Source organism: Nicotiana attenuata, unplaced genomic scaffold (genome assembly GCF_001879085.1).
Source record: "Nicotiana attenuata strain UT unplaced genomic scaffold, NIATTr2, whole genome shotgun sequence".
Taxonomy (NCBI): domain Eukaryota; kingdom Viridiplantae; phylum Streptophyta; class Magnoliopsida; order Solanales; family Solanaceae; genus Nicotiana; species Nicotiana attenuata.
Genome location: NW_017672082.1, coordinates 14,521 through 29,775, shown reverse-complemented (window position 1 = coordinate 29,775; position 15,255 = coordinate 14,521). Strand labels below are relative to the sequence as shown.

The window sequence follows — 15,255 nt, the reverse complement described above, 5'->3', positions numbered from 1 at the left end:
CTACAAATTAAAAAAAGGGATTTGCAGGACAAAAATGGAGAGAGTAAAACAAAATAGAAAAGAGCAAGATGATATATCATCTTTCATTGGTGCATATCAACTTCAGCATTATTACAGGCGTGATGCAGGAAGTGTCAAGAGATGAAAACTTAAATGGTCGAGAGTTGAGACCGTCATTTGAGCTGAAGGGGTGGAAAGATGGAAAGTCAAAATCTTTCCCGTTTCTAGAATATAGTGTGTACAAATAGACAGAAATTAACGGCAGTGCTAAGTTGGGAAGGGCAAGAAACAATACATGCTTTGAGGGATGGAAAACAGTAGTTTTTATATAAGTCATTAAACTTGAGGTATAGAATGAAAGACGCATATGATTCTGACAGTTTCCTGGAGCTACTGGATTCAATGCACGTGTAACAGGCAGCACCTAAATGTGTTACATTAAAGAAGTTACTTACAATAAATAAATAAATAAACCAACACATAATGACTGTCCAAGAGGTAGGTCCTGAAAAATTTCAACACTAATCCTTCTTCGTATCATTGATGCAATCAGTCCTGTTTGCTTAAACGGCAGGTCAGAGGAACTGCACAAGTACCTTGTCACAGGTCCAAATAATTTGATAATTTATCAACTAGAAAATCCAATGTGACGTGAGAAGTCACTCATCAGTTGCAAGTATGCTTCCAGCAAAACAAAGTACTTTTTTCCACAAGGCAATCATACACAGTAAAATGAAATAAGAATTTCAATACATTGCGTCAAACCATGTAAGTCAATCTTGCACTATCCAACTAGCAGTAAGCAGCAGCATTATTCAGACAGAAATCTTTAGCCTTATTAATAAGAGGCATTAGCAGGAAAAAGGTCTTTAGATGACGAGGAGGCAGATGAAAGAACCTAAGTATATGAAGACAATCTCTCTCTCTTTCTTCCATCGTTCTTCTTTTTTTGGGTACAATACATGAAGATGGTCTTTTCTATTCATGAAATGGTAACCAAGTTGGAAAAGAGGGGGGGGGTCTATCAAAGAAACCAACCAGTACATAAAGAACCAAGGAAAGAACTGTCATATAGAGTAAAATTGAATTTACAAGGCCAAACAGTTGAGAGAACAAGATCACTCTGCAAAACAAAAAGTGACAGAACTAACTTAAAAGATAACTTATCCACATCAGTACATCACCCCCTCCACTAATTTTTTTTCTTTTTGATAAGGTACCATTCCCTCGGCTAATATGGTCAATAAGTACCAAAATCTATATAAATTTAAGATGTCTTCACCTTCCATTACAACAAACTATGATTGAAATACAATGACACAATCAGAGGAAAGAACTATCCAACAAGTTACGAATATATATACATGAGTAAACACCAAAATGGTAGCCCCGTACCTCCTAGATCAACGGAAGTCATGCACCAGATAGCAACACAAGGGAAGGTGCTCTCACCAAAGCTTCGGCACTAGGTCATCAGACTTGAAAGCTTAAATAAAAGTACAGCAATTCACTTTGGTAAGCAACACATAACGCATGATGAAAATACAATCTATCAGCAAAGCTTGGCAATTAGTTAACAAAGAAGGAAGATACGCAATAAAAACAGGATATTCAGCAGTTTAATAGTTTTAGCACAATCTTAAACAATTATGCACATCCAAAAACCATATAGAAATGGTCAAAATCTGTATAGTGTAATATGTTTAGAAGTATATATACACTTATAATATGAGGGAGATGGAGTATGTTTACAAAGTATAAATACATTTATAATGTGAGGGAGAGTTGGCAATGGAGAAATGTATAAATTAAAGCTGTGACTCATTTTATCCTAGTTCGTTAAGGTAAAGGATGGGTTACCTGTCGGCTTCCTATGCAAACATTCTCAGGCTGATCAGTGCTTGGCTGGTGAGAACCCTCCTAGCACCCGTTAAGGAAGAAGCAACTGTTTTGACAGGTGAGTATGCAAAAGGTACTTACCAGTATGCGTCTGCAACTAAAACATGAAAATCAAGAAGTTAAATGTTATACATAAAATTACAGTAGTCCAAGATTCATAAGATGCAGACAGTTAATGAAGGATTAGCAAGACCAAAAAACTGAGCAGCCGGGTACCAGATTCTTATGCTTATATACAAGCATTAGGAAAACATAACTAGTAACCAGGGAGAAAAAGTTAAAAATGCATTATATTGGGGAAAAGGAACTGGAAATTACAAAAGATGACAAAACAAAATTGCCCTTGCGATCTTTGCTAATTTTCTTACAAGGAAACATTGTCCGAATTTAAACAATGAGGATTTTCTAGCATTCCTTCAAATAAGTATACAAAAAATGGCCATAATTACAAGTGCCAATTGGCTAGAGATCTCTTAAGCCATTACTTCTTGAACAAGCAAAAGAGCATTCTCAACTAAACAGTTAAATAGTCCTTAAGAATGTACAATGAGCAGTCACAGTCAAAACATATTTAGCTCGGAAAGGTCGTCCATTGGTATTTCAAGCCCCACACAATCATGATCTTGCAAACCATCAACATCAAAGTTGAACCAAGTATTGAAATCCTGAGGCGCCCCAAGCTCAGATTCTACACCTAGCTCTTCTATCGCATCAATGTCATTTAGTGGCACATTCATGCTGTCAGCAGATTCTTTCTTCTCCCTCGATGAATTAACATCACCCTCTCTTTTTCTGTTACCACTTGTATTGACCAATTCTCCAGAACCATTAGCAGAAGGGTAAACTGGATGTGTCGTGATTTCCATGAATTTGTTAAAAGATCCATTTACGGATGTAGAAAGCTGAGCTGTTTTCTGCTTGGGCTTTGATTTTGTCTTGCGCTCACCCTTGGAGTTCCCAAGTGATCGTCCAGCTTTTGCATTTGTATTTCTGGATAAAGAGTCCCTATCTCTTTCACTTCTCTTTCCTTTTGCACCACCGAGAAGAGTTCCACCAAGAGTAGAAGTGGCTCTGAAAGCAGCACCAACATCATCAAGCAGTACTTCTTTTTTCTTCCCTCTATTTAATATTGGCCCATTTTTAGCAAAAGCCTGATCAGATTGATGATTAAACCTTTCATATGGATCAACCAAAACACCATCAGCACTAACAGGGCATGAGCCTGTGAAACAAGAGGGATGTCAGCTATTACAACACATCTGATGAGAGCAAATAGCAACAAACATAAACAACTAAGATTACTAAAGCAAGTGAAGATGAAAGTACAATTGTACTAAAACTAGAACTCTTGTTAGAAACGGCGTCAGTAAATACCACCCAACTGACAAGAACAGAACGTGCAAGAAACAAACTTCAGATACTAAAGCATGTGAAGATCAAAATACAATTTCACAAAAAAAAAAGGAAAAACAAAAAACTCTTGTTATATAAGAACTGAAATATTTGGTTGACCCAGAGCTCAAGGAAACAGAAAATATTGTAACTAGCTCAAAGTTGCTAAAGCATTGTCATCACAGAGTCATTCCCATATACATGATAATTTAACTCATAGTTAAAGGCTTACTATTACCAACTGCTTCACGAGACAAAAGATCTGCCTCATTAACACGAGGCGGAGCGGCAAAAATAATGTCATGGAGCACAGGCTCACTAAAGCAACTAGCTCTAGTGTCCTCAAACTTCCGACACCTGGAAAGTGTTCTCTTTGCAAAAGCCAATGCAACCTGCTTTGATACCTTAGGAACCCCATTTTTGGAAGCTAGACTTCCTCGAGTCGCCTGTCAAATTAATCCAAAGTATTAGCAGTTATTAAACTGAATCACAAAGTTGGGTAACGTTCATGTGTTGTAGTAAATCAATTATGAAAGCTCTAGTAACTAATATGGTGCAGTGCATAAAGATAAATAAATTCAAATTGCCCAAAATCAGGTAGCCATTAACAGATGGCGGGTCAAACTCTACAAAACTTAATTCACTTCAGTATCTAGGATTTATGAGTTGCAATGTCGGTATGCTAGCTAATGAACTACCCTTATTTAACTACCATAATGTATATGTAAGATGCCAACATACTTTGCAGGAGATACTGTTTTGTGTAAAAAATTAGCAAAAACAATTAGAAAAGTTTCATCATTTTAATTACAATAAGCCTCATCCAATAGTAAATCTTCTAAATTCTTCAATAGTGGACAACTGTTCCAGCATGTGTTAGTTGGGTTTCTATGGAAAGAAAGGAACACTAGGTGTTTTGAGGACGAAACAATGACTGCACAGGAGATAAATATAGGTGCTTGTATGTGCTAGTTTTTTGGTGTAAACCCCAGGATGTATATGAGATACACAAAATGATAGATTTTTAGCTTGCTTCAGGAATAGGATCTTTGATCTAGAGGCTATCCCCTTTTTTTCTTTTCTTTCCTTTTTCTTTTTTTGGCGAAGGAGACTGCCCACTCTTGTGAATTCATAATCTTGGTGTCCGGTTTTGTTCTATTTATAAAATCTCTTATATGCTGATCAAAAAAATATCTTCTTTTATGAAGTAAAAGGTTTCATTCAAGAGGCATCAAGTAGATGCATAGCCAAAATTACATATAAAGATGCATCTGATCAAAAAAATATCTTAGGAAACTTGTATGGATAGAAAAACTTGATGGATATTTCAATATTACTTACTTTCAGCTTCAGATGAAGAATCTATAGTAGAGTTAGGATTCAAACTAGGTAAGAATAGCCCACAAATGCTTTCTTGTAAGGGCCCCTTTGATGTAATTCACAATACTCACAATGTTTCTACTTGCTTTTGAAGATAAATAGAACTCCGGCGAGAGTGAGAGAAACTACCTGCTCTAAACTTCTTAATATTTGGATGTCGTTCTAATGATGCTTCCACAATATTTAAAGTACAGAAATATTGCAGTTGTTCTAATCTGCTGAAATTATGGATGACTCACTAAAATTCACCATGTTCAACAGCATCATTAGGTTTTGATTGTTACAACAACTGAAGAACCCTTAGTACAAAAACAATATCAGATACACCTGTTAGCGCAATTTGTATGTTATCTTTATGTTTTTTAAGCCTGAGCATGATCATACATGCTGAGGCAATTTTTCGATAAAATCAAATTGACCTGAAAAAACCTAGAGTAGGATCGATTTTTCTTTGATCAGAATCTTATAATTGAACTTTAAAATCTAGTCAATAGACATCAAACCTTAATCAATCAGAAAAACAGAATTGGAATTCCTAAAATATCAGCCGAATCTTCTAGCACAAGAACTGGAATTGCCTCTAAAAATCTATAATATCTGCTGATGTATATATATCTTTGTATTCTACTTTCTGGAGAAATACTGCATTTGTGTTTCAGATCACGTATTACAAAGTCAGTTACTTGGAGCAAGCTTCGCGAACTTTAGTTTTCTCCAAATTCTCAACTGCTCCGCTCAACAACTTATACTCCTTGAAATATCAAAAGATCATATATAGTTATTACAAGTATCCTTCACAACATCTCACAATGAAAAGCAGCGTGTTTCAGAGTAAAAGACTCAACGCCACAGCAACCTTCTAAGCAAATACAGGACTTTAGAAGAGAACAGCTACAGTAGCAGGAGAAGATTATAAAAGGGATGACAAAGAACACAAAATAAAAGTTTGATGAGAATAGCAGGCGCTACAACAAGAAGCACAGTACAAGAAAGCATGATGAACATACAGATAAAAGAATGCAATCCTTACCAAGAGCTTTTTGTAAGCCAGCTCGACAAGTTTATGCATTGCAATCTGCTCCGGGTCCCTGGAAATTCAATCGGATTTGTAAGGCACACATGAATTCACATTGCAGAAACGTGAAGCAAACTTGATGGCGTGTAACATCTTACCATCCTTGCACGTCCTTGCCTTCTTGAAGTGCTTTAGATACTTTCTCCATATATGCTTTCTTTTTACCGATCTACAGCAAATAGAACAAAATGAACTACCAAAGTGGTCTAGGACATGTACAGAAAGATGTCCAAATAGACATGAAGAGACAGTCTTTGTTTGAAGCATCTATTCTCAATGTTCTTGAAATTATATTTGCTGGCATATTTAGCAACAATCAAAACAAGGAAAGAGACGGAAAATGAGCAAATTATTAGGATGCTATGTAGTGACGCAAGATAACCTCTTGACAGAGTCCCCTCTCCAGCTGCATAATTTCTTGGTTGATCACTTCATCTTCTTTATCATCTAAGTCAGGCTGTAACAAGGATGCAAAAGAAAAAGGAATAGGAAAAATTAAATCATATAACATAGATACAAAAGTTAGAAAAAAGCATATAATTTGTCGCAATTTGTGAAAAGTACTGCTCTGACGCCACTCAAAGTGAAAAATGCAAATTAATAAGCATTTAAGAGAAAGAAGGAAAATGACGTGGGGGGGGGGGGGGGGGGGGTCTCAAAATTAGAGGCCAAATGAAAGATGAGAAATATCCTTCTTTTACAATGACCACTGGTAGAAAGCATACCACAGGTTCAATATAGAGGCCAACGCTCTGCAGCTCGAGCAAGAGTTTATCATCAAGAGCCATCTCTGCATATTGACGTTCAAATGAGGAAACACCAAAACTACTAATCTGCAACCTTTGTGGTACATCAGGATCACATTCGGAAAGGCCTACAAACAATCCAACATCTGAATGCAAATATCCATTATCTCCTCGTGACATCTCATCACTGTATGGAGGTCCTCGGACATCAGGGTTTCTACGATATGTACTATATCCATTGCAGGAAACAAACTCATTTCCAGTCCCATTTTTCTTTAGCTGAGAATCAAAAACTGTCCCGGACTCAACTTCTGTCCTATTCATTTTTCTAGTCTGAGAATCATTGATACAAGCACCATGTAATAAAGTTTCTGGACCATTTTGCGGCGACGTAAATATGTCAAACCCATTTTCTTCACATTTTTCAATATCATTCTCTAAAATTAGAGCTGACAATACTCTTTGGTAAAGTGGAGTAACTTTATCAAAAATTCTATCCGAGTCAAATTTTGCACTTAGGATAGAATCATGAAACTGATCGACCAGTTGTGCATCAGATGATACTTTCGAGCCATTATGATTCTTGATGCATCTATTCTTCTCAACAGTTACATCATGATCATCCTGGAAAAGCAAGCATCACGAGATGTATTTAGCTAGAGCAGATATGCCAATGACATATGATGTATTGTTAAAATGATATCTTAATTTCCAACAGGCAGCAGTAGAATATGAGAATTGGCTAGACCTATCGAACATTTTAATTATATAGATAATCCGTTAGCAGTAAGCATACATAGAATAACAACAGTCTTGTATTAGGAGGTAACACTTAGGAAAGCTCCAGCTAGACAGTGACTGAAGCATGTCAAGTGATAAAGATCAATACAACTCTTAATAGTAAAGATATAAAGGAGCGTATTCTCTAAAAACAAGATTGCTAGAGAGCATCTGCACTGTCGATTGTACCTCTCTTGTTAGAAGGGATGAATAAGAAGTGTATAATCCACTAGGAGAGATTTAAAAACACGTAAATTGGGGAGGACTAAGAGGGGGATAAACTTTCTGTCTGTGCGTAGGTTTAAAGGAAAGATAAGAATTTGGATTTGAATCAAGTGACAATCACCAGGAATTACGAAACTTTGATACAGTAGTGTGCTTCAAGCAACAAACGAAACATCTCGAAGAAACCCTAATAAAAACAAAAATAAAAGATAACCAACCTTGAAAAGAATTTCAGGTGGTGGCACAGGGACTGATGCTAACATATTAATGAAATTGAAAACTGAATAAGGAAAATCTGAGGAAGCTGAAGGGAAAGAATTTAGTAAAGGGATATAGGCACCCCAAGGCCCTAGCTGGCCCACCAGAATCCAATTCCAATCCCCCAAAAGAAATTAAACACAGATACTCCCTCCGTTTCAATCTAGATGATGTAGTTTGATTTGGCACAAAGTTTAAGGGAAAAAAGAAGACTTTTGAAACATCTGGTCCTAAAAGCTTAAAGGGCAAAAGCTTTGTAGGGCCATGACATTTTTGTGGCTATAAAAGCTTCTCATTAAGGATAAAGTGGGTAAAATGAAATGTTTAATATTAAATTGTTTCCAAATATAGAAATGTGTCATTCTTTTCGGAACGGACTAATAAGGAAAGCGTTGTCATTTAAATTGAAACAGAGGGAGTATTTCTTATCCCAGTTATGGCATAAACTATCCACTAACCAAATTACTGCTAAAAATAAAGTTATGGCGCAAGAAAAAGATAATTATGGATCAGTAAGTACCAGAACACCGTTGGTATGGTTTATTGTTTGATAGAGATTGGTATGAGATTCTTCCGCTGATTTCAGCTGATAAAATATCAATGAAAGACTTAGTAAGACCATCTAATATCAGACAAAAGACGATAGCTGTGTGGTACAATGATAATCATCATTAGTTGTCACCTGTTCTAGAAGGTAGGATTTGTCCTCGGAACTGACAGAAGCAAAAAGTCTATCCACTTTCTTCCAGAATGCACTTGAACAAGCATGAACTAAAACAGCAACCAAAATAAATTAAGTGCCCCAGTATGTTTATTTATTCCAACAGAAAAGAAGGATACAACAGAGAGAGGGAAAAACTTTGATGTCAGACACATACAACTAGCATTATATGCCAATTTTGCAGCAGCTAGAAGCTCCTCACGGTCATCGTCTGATTCCCCTGAAATATGGAAAATGTGATAGCAGGATTATTTGTTTGAGGCAGGGAAAAAACCAGAACCACGTAGATTGTTTACTAATTGTCAGCCGCACCAGGGACAGCACCAAAAATATAACCTACATACCAAACAGTGGAATGCATCTATCACTAGAAAATCACACAAGTTCAGTAGTATCAAAGATACAAGTTTAGCCATTTCTTATTCCTTCACCATCCCCTTCATTTATTTGTCCACAGTCAATACCAGCGTCATTTTAAACAGCTGATAATGTACTGAAAATTGACTTCATATTTCTGAGAACAGAAGGAAATACAAAAATGAATCAGCTACTTCTCCACCTACTTCACCCCCGTCAGGAGGTGGACACACAGAGACTGCTAGAAACTAAAAGGCCATATCATGGATAAAGACAAAGAGTTCATTAAAAGACAAATAGAGACTGCTTAAAACTGAAAAGCAAAATCCTGGAGAAGGGCAACCGAGTTCCCTAAGAATTTAAGGAAAAATTTACACTGCAAGACTTAACTTGAGTAAGCAAATGGGTAATTTACCAGTGAAATCCGGAGAACCACTGCTCAATGAATTCCCAAGACGAGAGAACCCTTTGCGTTCCAAGTGCTTTTTCAAAGGACGGCCTGACTTACTGCCACAAGCAAATAAATATGTAAGTTGATGGAGAAAGAGAAGCAGTAAAAGCCCAAACTCATACATCACACTTCTTCATTAAAAGATGAGCACCTTCCGTGCTTTTCTGAAGCTGGCCTTGAGTTACGAAGTGGCTTCGCTGTGACTTGATTTTCAAACTTCTCCCTTTTAGGAGAAATGCTGCTCCTAGAAAATGCCGAGCCTCTTCCACTTCGGCCTTGTCTTCGCACACCATCACCTATTTCTTCTTTGACAAGAAATTTGTTCTTCTTCATATGTGAGGTAGAGATCCCATTACTCTGAACAGTATTTACAATTTTTTCTTCACCTTCACAAGTACTCCCACCCTTTTCTTTTAATCTGTCTTCACCAGCACCAGATTCTTCACTTTCAGAGAGTCTGGCAGGGGATAAAATACTTTCAGCTTTAACTTTAAGGTTTTGCGTAACATTGTTGGCAGCCTTTGAAAGAATAGAACCACTTGTTACACCAGGAGTTAACCTAGCTCCAAAATCAGAAGGTGAACATGCCTCGGATGGCACCTCCACCTCGTCCTGGTTTGAAACTGGTGAGATAAGATTAGCCCTCCTTGTACGAGATATTTTTTGAGGCCTCTGACCAATCCATTGGGTTATGGGCGGAGACGAGGATCCTGTAGGCAACGGACGCTTGCGATTTGTAGCCCCACCTACAGCTAGATTTTTGTTGCCATTTGGGGGCTGTTCCCAGCTTTCCGAGGTTCCAGGTAAACGGGGAATGTTAGACGGTGAACTAGCAGCAGCAAGGGAGCCACTTCGTGGTGCCCTTGAGGCCTTCCCTTTTGTTATTGGACTGGGACAGACAGCATGGTTCTCCTCACGACTATTCAACCTAGAGAAAGAAAATCACATAGTAAGAAATCAGTTTGAGAAGAACCACTAGGAGATAAAAACTAATTAATCATGCGCCAAGACATACTTAATGCTGCCTTTTGCCAGCACCCGTTCTTTATTCAGACCAGCAGTTGGATCCTTAGAATGAGCAGCCTTGTCCTGTTCATTTTTAAGCATTGAACGAGCATTAGGACCAGCAGGTGATGAGCCATCTGACTTATTAATGCTACCAGCACCGCTTGATATTCCCAGCCTGTGCAGAAGTGTTAGTGAGTACAACATAGATAGTTATTCATCTTGAGCATGTGCTAGGTAACAAAGTCAGTACAAAATGAAAACAACATGAAGGCATATTAAAAGGAGAATGTTCAAAGACCACAGTAGCCAAACATGCATGACAAAGCATCAAATTATGTATCCCACTTTCAGTTTAGTTCCTTACTTCAACCTACAAAAATAAAGCCAAATGCGATTCCTCTTGCAATCTTCTCATTTGGGCATGAAAAACAACTATATTTTTGTAAGGGGCATGAAAAGCACTATTCACACAAAGAAGCAGCAACCGCAATGAATGAAGAGATTGGTGACACAGGAAATGAGAGATTCTTATTTGACTGACTTCTAGCTAGAATTGTGTCGATTAAACACTAGAGGTTGGTAGAAAACAGTTCCCCCTAACTTAAGTAGGCCTACCAGCGAAGAACTGGTACTTGATGGGATGAGGGGTCTAGAAAGCAATGAACCAAAGAACAAACTCAACTTAATATATATATTAGGCCATTAGCTCCCCACTGGTTATTTTCCTAAGTGATTCTACACATTCCAACTAAAACAAGATGCTTAATGCTTAAGCTGCTGCCCAAGAAGAGTACAGCATTTTGACGAAGTAAAATACTTACCCGCTATATCTTTACAACACAATGCAAAGTAAATCCTTTACCTTCATAAACCTATCTAGACCTGGATAACACAGAATAGAAATGTCCTAATACTTCCTCGAAGTCAAAATGTCAAATTTGCAATATGCTGTACTAAAGCCATCATCTGCAAACATTTCTAGTCCTGTACAACTGAGTGCAAAACATAGCATCAGTTGGCCCAAATTACATCAATGTGTTAACTCAACAAGTTCAGAGCATTTAAACCACTCTTATCCTTCATCTTAGATGGCAAATAGTGCAACTACATATTCTTATATGAAACTGAACGAAATCAACATGAAAGTGATTATGGGGGATAATTCCCAGAAATTCTGAACAGGATAGTAATTACCTGAAACCATGGGAATCAGAAGGTGACAGAACAGGATCACTGGCTAGTCTATGATGCAGCATTCGTTTAGGCTCTCCATCATTGTCCGAGGGCCTAGAAATGACAGCACCAACTGAACGTTTCCTTTTCATCTTCTTGTCCCAACCTTCACCTCCAGCTGGCAATCTGCGAATCTTTTCTTCAGCCATATCAGAATCAACATTACTATCTTTTAACATGTCCCGGTCCTTTACTATCATAGGCAGCCTGGATAGAGCACTATTCCGGTACTCCGCCTGAATTATATGGAAAACGACAAGGTCATTAGGCGATTTGATCAAGGAGACGCATATGAAGCTTACAATTCTCAGCAAGTAAGATAAAAAAGGAAAGCAATATGCAAGGGTATTCATTCGACAGAAAGCAAAAGTTTCATTAACCATGCACCGCTAGATGATGAGCAAAAAAGAAAACAGTTCTTCCATTGCAACACCCAAAAAAAAAAGAATCTGCCGAATGAAAACTAATACTTGTGTATTCTGAGCTCCTTTTAATGGTGAAGAGAGGAAAGAGAACAAGTGGTATCATGTACCACACTTCTCTCTATATTTGAAGAATAACCAGAGGAAGATCATCCTGACACAGTGCTTCCATCTTTACAGGATCTAGATAATCTATCCAAATTACAGAACTTACTCTTTTCCTGTTCAAAAATATCTAAATAATCTATGGCAGTTCAATTAGAGGTAATTCAAAAAATTTGAGGAACACCAGCCTCTCAATGCTTGTAAATGGAACTTGCAAAACAGGAAAAAACGACCTTTTTTTTTTTTGAAATGGAGAAAAAGCGACTTGCTCCTACTTACATTTAATTCATTAATTGCCAATCACAGCATAAAAGGAGCTTTCCTTCCTTCAAGTTACTTATTTACACAAAAATAGAACCAACATTCAATGTTTAGGGGTCAATCTCTCTTCCTCTTACTGCCCTGTCATCATTTTCTAAACTTGAAGTAGATGTAATGTACACATCTACTTTCTACCCTGTGTCAGTAGCTTTTCATTATCCCATGAGCAGCATGGAAGAACGATATTTCTCCCATATATCCTTTTGATGAAAGTAATGTTTTTTTAAAGAAAACATTTATTATGTTGTGGGGAAAAAACCATACGCAAGAGGTATACCAAAAAGTAGATCGCCAACTCAAAGATACATCATTCTCCTATATATCTTTTAAAAAGTCTAAACAGTCTTTCTCAAAGTTATTTTGTAAAATTCTCTAGCAATAGTTTTTCATCATCCTATGGGTTATTACTTGTCAAAAAAATGTATACCCTGTGGGCTATGCAGAACAGAAGGTGTAAAAATAATAATTTTCAGAGCATTATACGGCTTTATCATACACAGTAAACACCTCCTTTCCTTGGATAGAGCATATAGTTGTCACGGAAAGTAGCTGCTCGAAGGCCACCAAAATAAATAGCATGATATCAATTACATACCCGAGTTTCTGCCACTGATGTGCGAACACGCTTGTTCAGAGAACTATTTTTAGGCCGCTCCTCTATCTTCTGTGTTACAGGGTCTGAAGGGCCTCGATGTATCTGTGTTCCCATCTTCATGCTTGAACCACCTAATCTCTCAATTGTTAACTGATCATTCCTCTGTTGCTTCTTAGAAATCATGCCTTCAGAAAATTTTGACAGCTTATGCAAGCATTCGTCGAACTTTTTAGCTCTACCACTAGCCAAGACAAAAAACAGAATACTCAGCAGATACAACTTAACTTTAAAGTGGGGTAACTTTCAATCAAAGTTTATCCAATACCCAAGAAAGAACGCCACTAAGATGTCTTAATTAAATACACACACACCCACAAAAAGAGAAGGAGAGTGATGATCAGTGCAAGTAAAGATACAAAACCACGAAGAAGGATGCAAGAGAACTGATTAATCCAAATAAAAACTAGTTTACTGATTAACAGGAAAAAATACCTGGCTTTGTTGCATGTCTCTGCAACACTATCTCTGAACCTCTTTAATTCTTCCACGGACACAGGAAGTGTAGACTTCAAATGAGCAGCAGCAAAAGAATTGTCTTCTGAAGTACTCCCAACAGTAACGCCCAACATTCTCCTTAACTCACCTGAACGAGTATATTTTTGGTCGCCCATTACAATCGGCTCCAGCATCAAGCACTGTGACAGGGATGGCAAATCACCCATGACTGCACCGGTCCCCCGGGATGCACCCTTCCCTGAACCAAATATACGGGTGTCTGAACTCTCTCTGAAGCTCCCAGACCTGTCCATAGTGGGACCAGTATAGCTCCCCTTAGGCCCATTGGTGTAGTTTCCAACAAAACCCGAGTCACTGCCAGCTGAAGTCAAGTTAAATCTCCCATTTCCAGCCATTTACAAACTCAGAACTAGAACATCATATCTCCAAAGATCTTCACAATTACAATTGGATCCAGAAAAATTGGCTTTTTTAAAAGCTACAACCTTTAAAGACACAAGATAAGAGGCAATCAAACGCCAGCTTTGCAAGAAAATCTTAATACTACAAAGCCAATGAAAAATCATTCTCTGAAATGCAAGCTCGCCAAAATTCAGGACGAGGACCTAAGCAATGCCCTTGAGAAATTATTTAATTATCCTTTCCACTTAACACACCTTCAGAAGCCATGGATCATTACCTCACAAGAAACCTCTCCGCCGCAAAAAATTAACACGGTATAACTACAAATACAGCGAGAGTATTTGTATACATCATATATACAAATATGTTATTACTGCAACCAAGAGTAGATTTTAGGGAACGAAATTCTAGAACATCTAACAGTTTAGACTTTTTCAATTTCGAACAGAATTTTATTTGGGCAAAATATAAAGCACCTCATCTATGAATTGTTATTAATTGTTCTAATTCTCCATACTGATCACTAAAAAGTTCAACCAAAATTAAGACAAAAAAAATAGAGAACATAAACTCATATCACATGGCCGTAACACACAGTTGACTAAATTCCGTAAACCAAGTCTAAAGGCAAAAAAAATGTTTTTTTTAACTAAATTAAGAGCAATTGAACACACTCAATTGAAGCAAAATTCAACTGGAACTCGTGGAGCTGATTGGACAAAACCTAATTTGAAATGCAGAATGACACAACAATTGACAATTCACAACACTTCAACTGATAGTCAAACCCTAATTTGAGTAAAGCTGAAAATCTAGGGTTTATCAACCCAAACCCTAACCCATAAAAACTACACAAATTCGCACAAATTGCGTGAATTAGAAAGTACAGAGCTATGGAAAATTCGAGAACGTACCCAGCATTCACTGATCGGGAAGGGATCGAAGAGAGAGAAACAGCGAAAGATTGAAGTAAAGAGAGAGAAAGTAAGAAAGAGAAAAAAGAGTATGAGAGAGAAACAAAAGAGTGTAATGGTGGGCTTGATTTTTGTTTTTTCTTTTTTCTTTTTTTGTCCTTATTTAGTTGACGCGGTTGTTTAGCCCGCGCTAAATTTTGGGGGTCAAAAGGATTTTTTAGTTATTAGCAAAAGTTTCGCTTAGAAACAAGGGTACTTTATGCTAATGACGGAAGGAGCAAAGTGTACTTGTCGTGTCAAAGTATTTGTTTTAGGGATGGTTTTGCTAGAGTTATGTGGATCTCTATTTTTACATGAAAAGGATGGGGAATTATGAATGCGGATTGTTTGACTAAAAAATATAATCTTTGGTTAAATTAATTGATCAGTTGTTAAAGGAGATAATCTTAGTTAAA

The 15,255-nt window shown here is 37.3% G+C and overlaps 1 protein-coding gene across 3 annotated transcripts; it reads right to left on the bottom strand.

Moving 5' to 3' along the window:
• Window positions 1-2,166: 2,166 nt before the first annotated feature.
• On the bottom strand, window positions 2,167-14,909 carry LOC109211710. Of its 3 annotated transcripts, none has more exons than XM_019375274.1 (17): window positions 14,801-14,909; window positions 13,461-13,969; window positions 12,969-13,209; window positions 11,487-11,761; window positions 10,300-10,467; window positions 9,436-10,212; window positions 9,249-9,340; window positions 8,789-8,812; window positions 8,634-8,696; window positions 8,438-8,526; window positions 8,276-8,341; window positions 6,472-7,116; window positions 6,129-6,203; window positions 5,845-5,915; window positions 5,702-5,759; window positions 3,524-3,737; window positions 2,167-3,121 (listed from the first exon to the last, which is right to left on the bottom strand). In XM_019375274.1, exons 2-17 carry the CDS (start codon window positions 13,877-13,879, stop codon window positions 2,460-2,462), a joined length of 3,939 nt encoding a protein of 1,312 aa, XP_019230819.1. In that variant the 5' UTR covers window positions 13,880-13,969; window positions 14,801-14,909; the 3' UTR covers window positions 2,167-2,459. The 3 variants fall into 3 exon arrangements, with proteins under 3 accessions (XP_019230819.1, XP_019230820.1, XP_019230822.1); XM_019375275.1 differs by having other exon boundaries at window positions 3,530-3,737; XM_019375277.1 differs by lacking the exon at window positions 8,789-8,812.
• Between the last annotated feature and the right edge of the window lie 346 nt (window positions 14,910-15,255).

Bases quoted from the DNA above. Each gene is read 5' to 3' on its own strand.
- LOC109211710 (XM_019375274.1), bottom strand. From the start codon at position 13,879: ATGGCTGGAAATGGGAGATTTAACTTGACTTCAGCTGGCAGTGACTCG. The intron at 8,527-8,633 runs GTATGTGTCTGA...TTGCTGTTTTAG, and splicing joins ATTGGCATATAATGCTAGTT to TTCATGCTTGTTCAAGTGCA. The intron at 8,342-8,437 runs GTGACAACTAAT...ATATTTTATCAG, and splicing joins AATCCTACCTTCTAGAACAG to CTGAAATCAGCGGAAGAATC.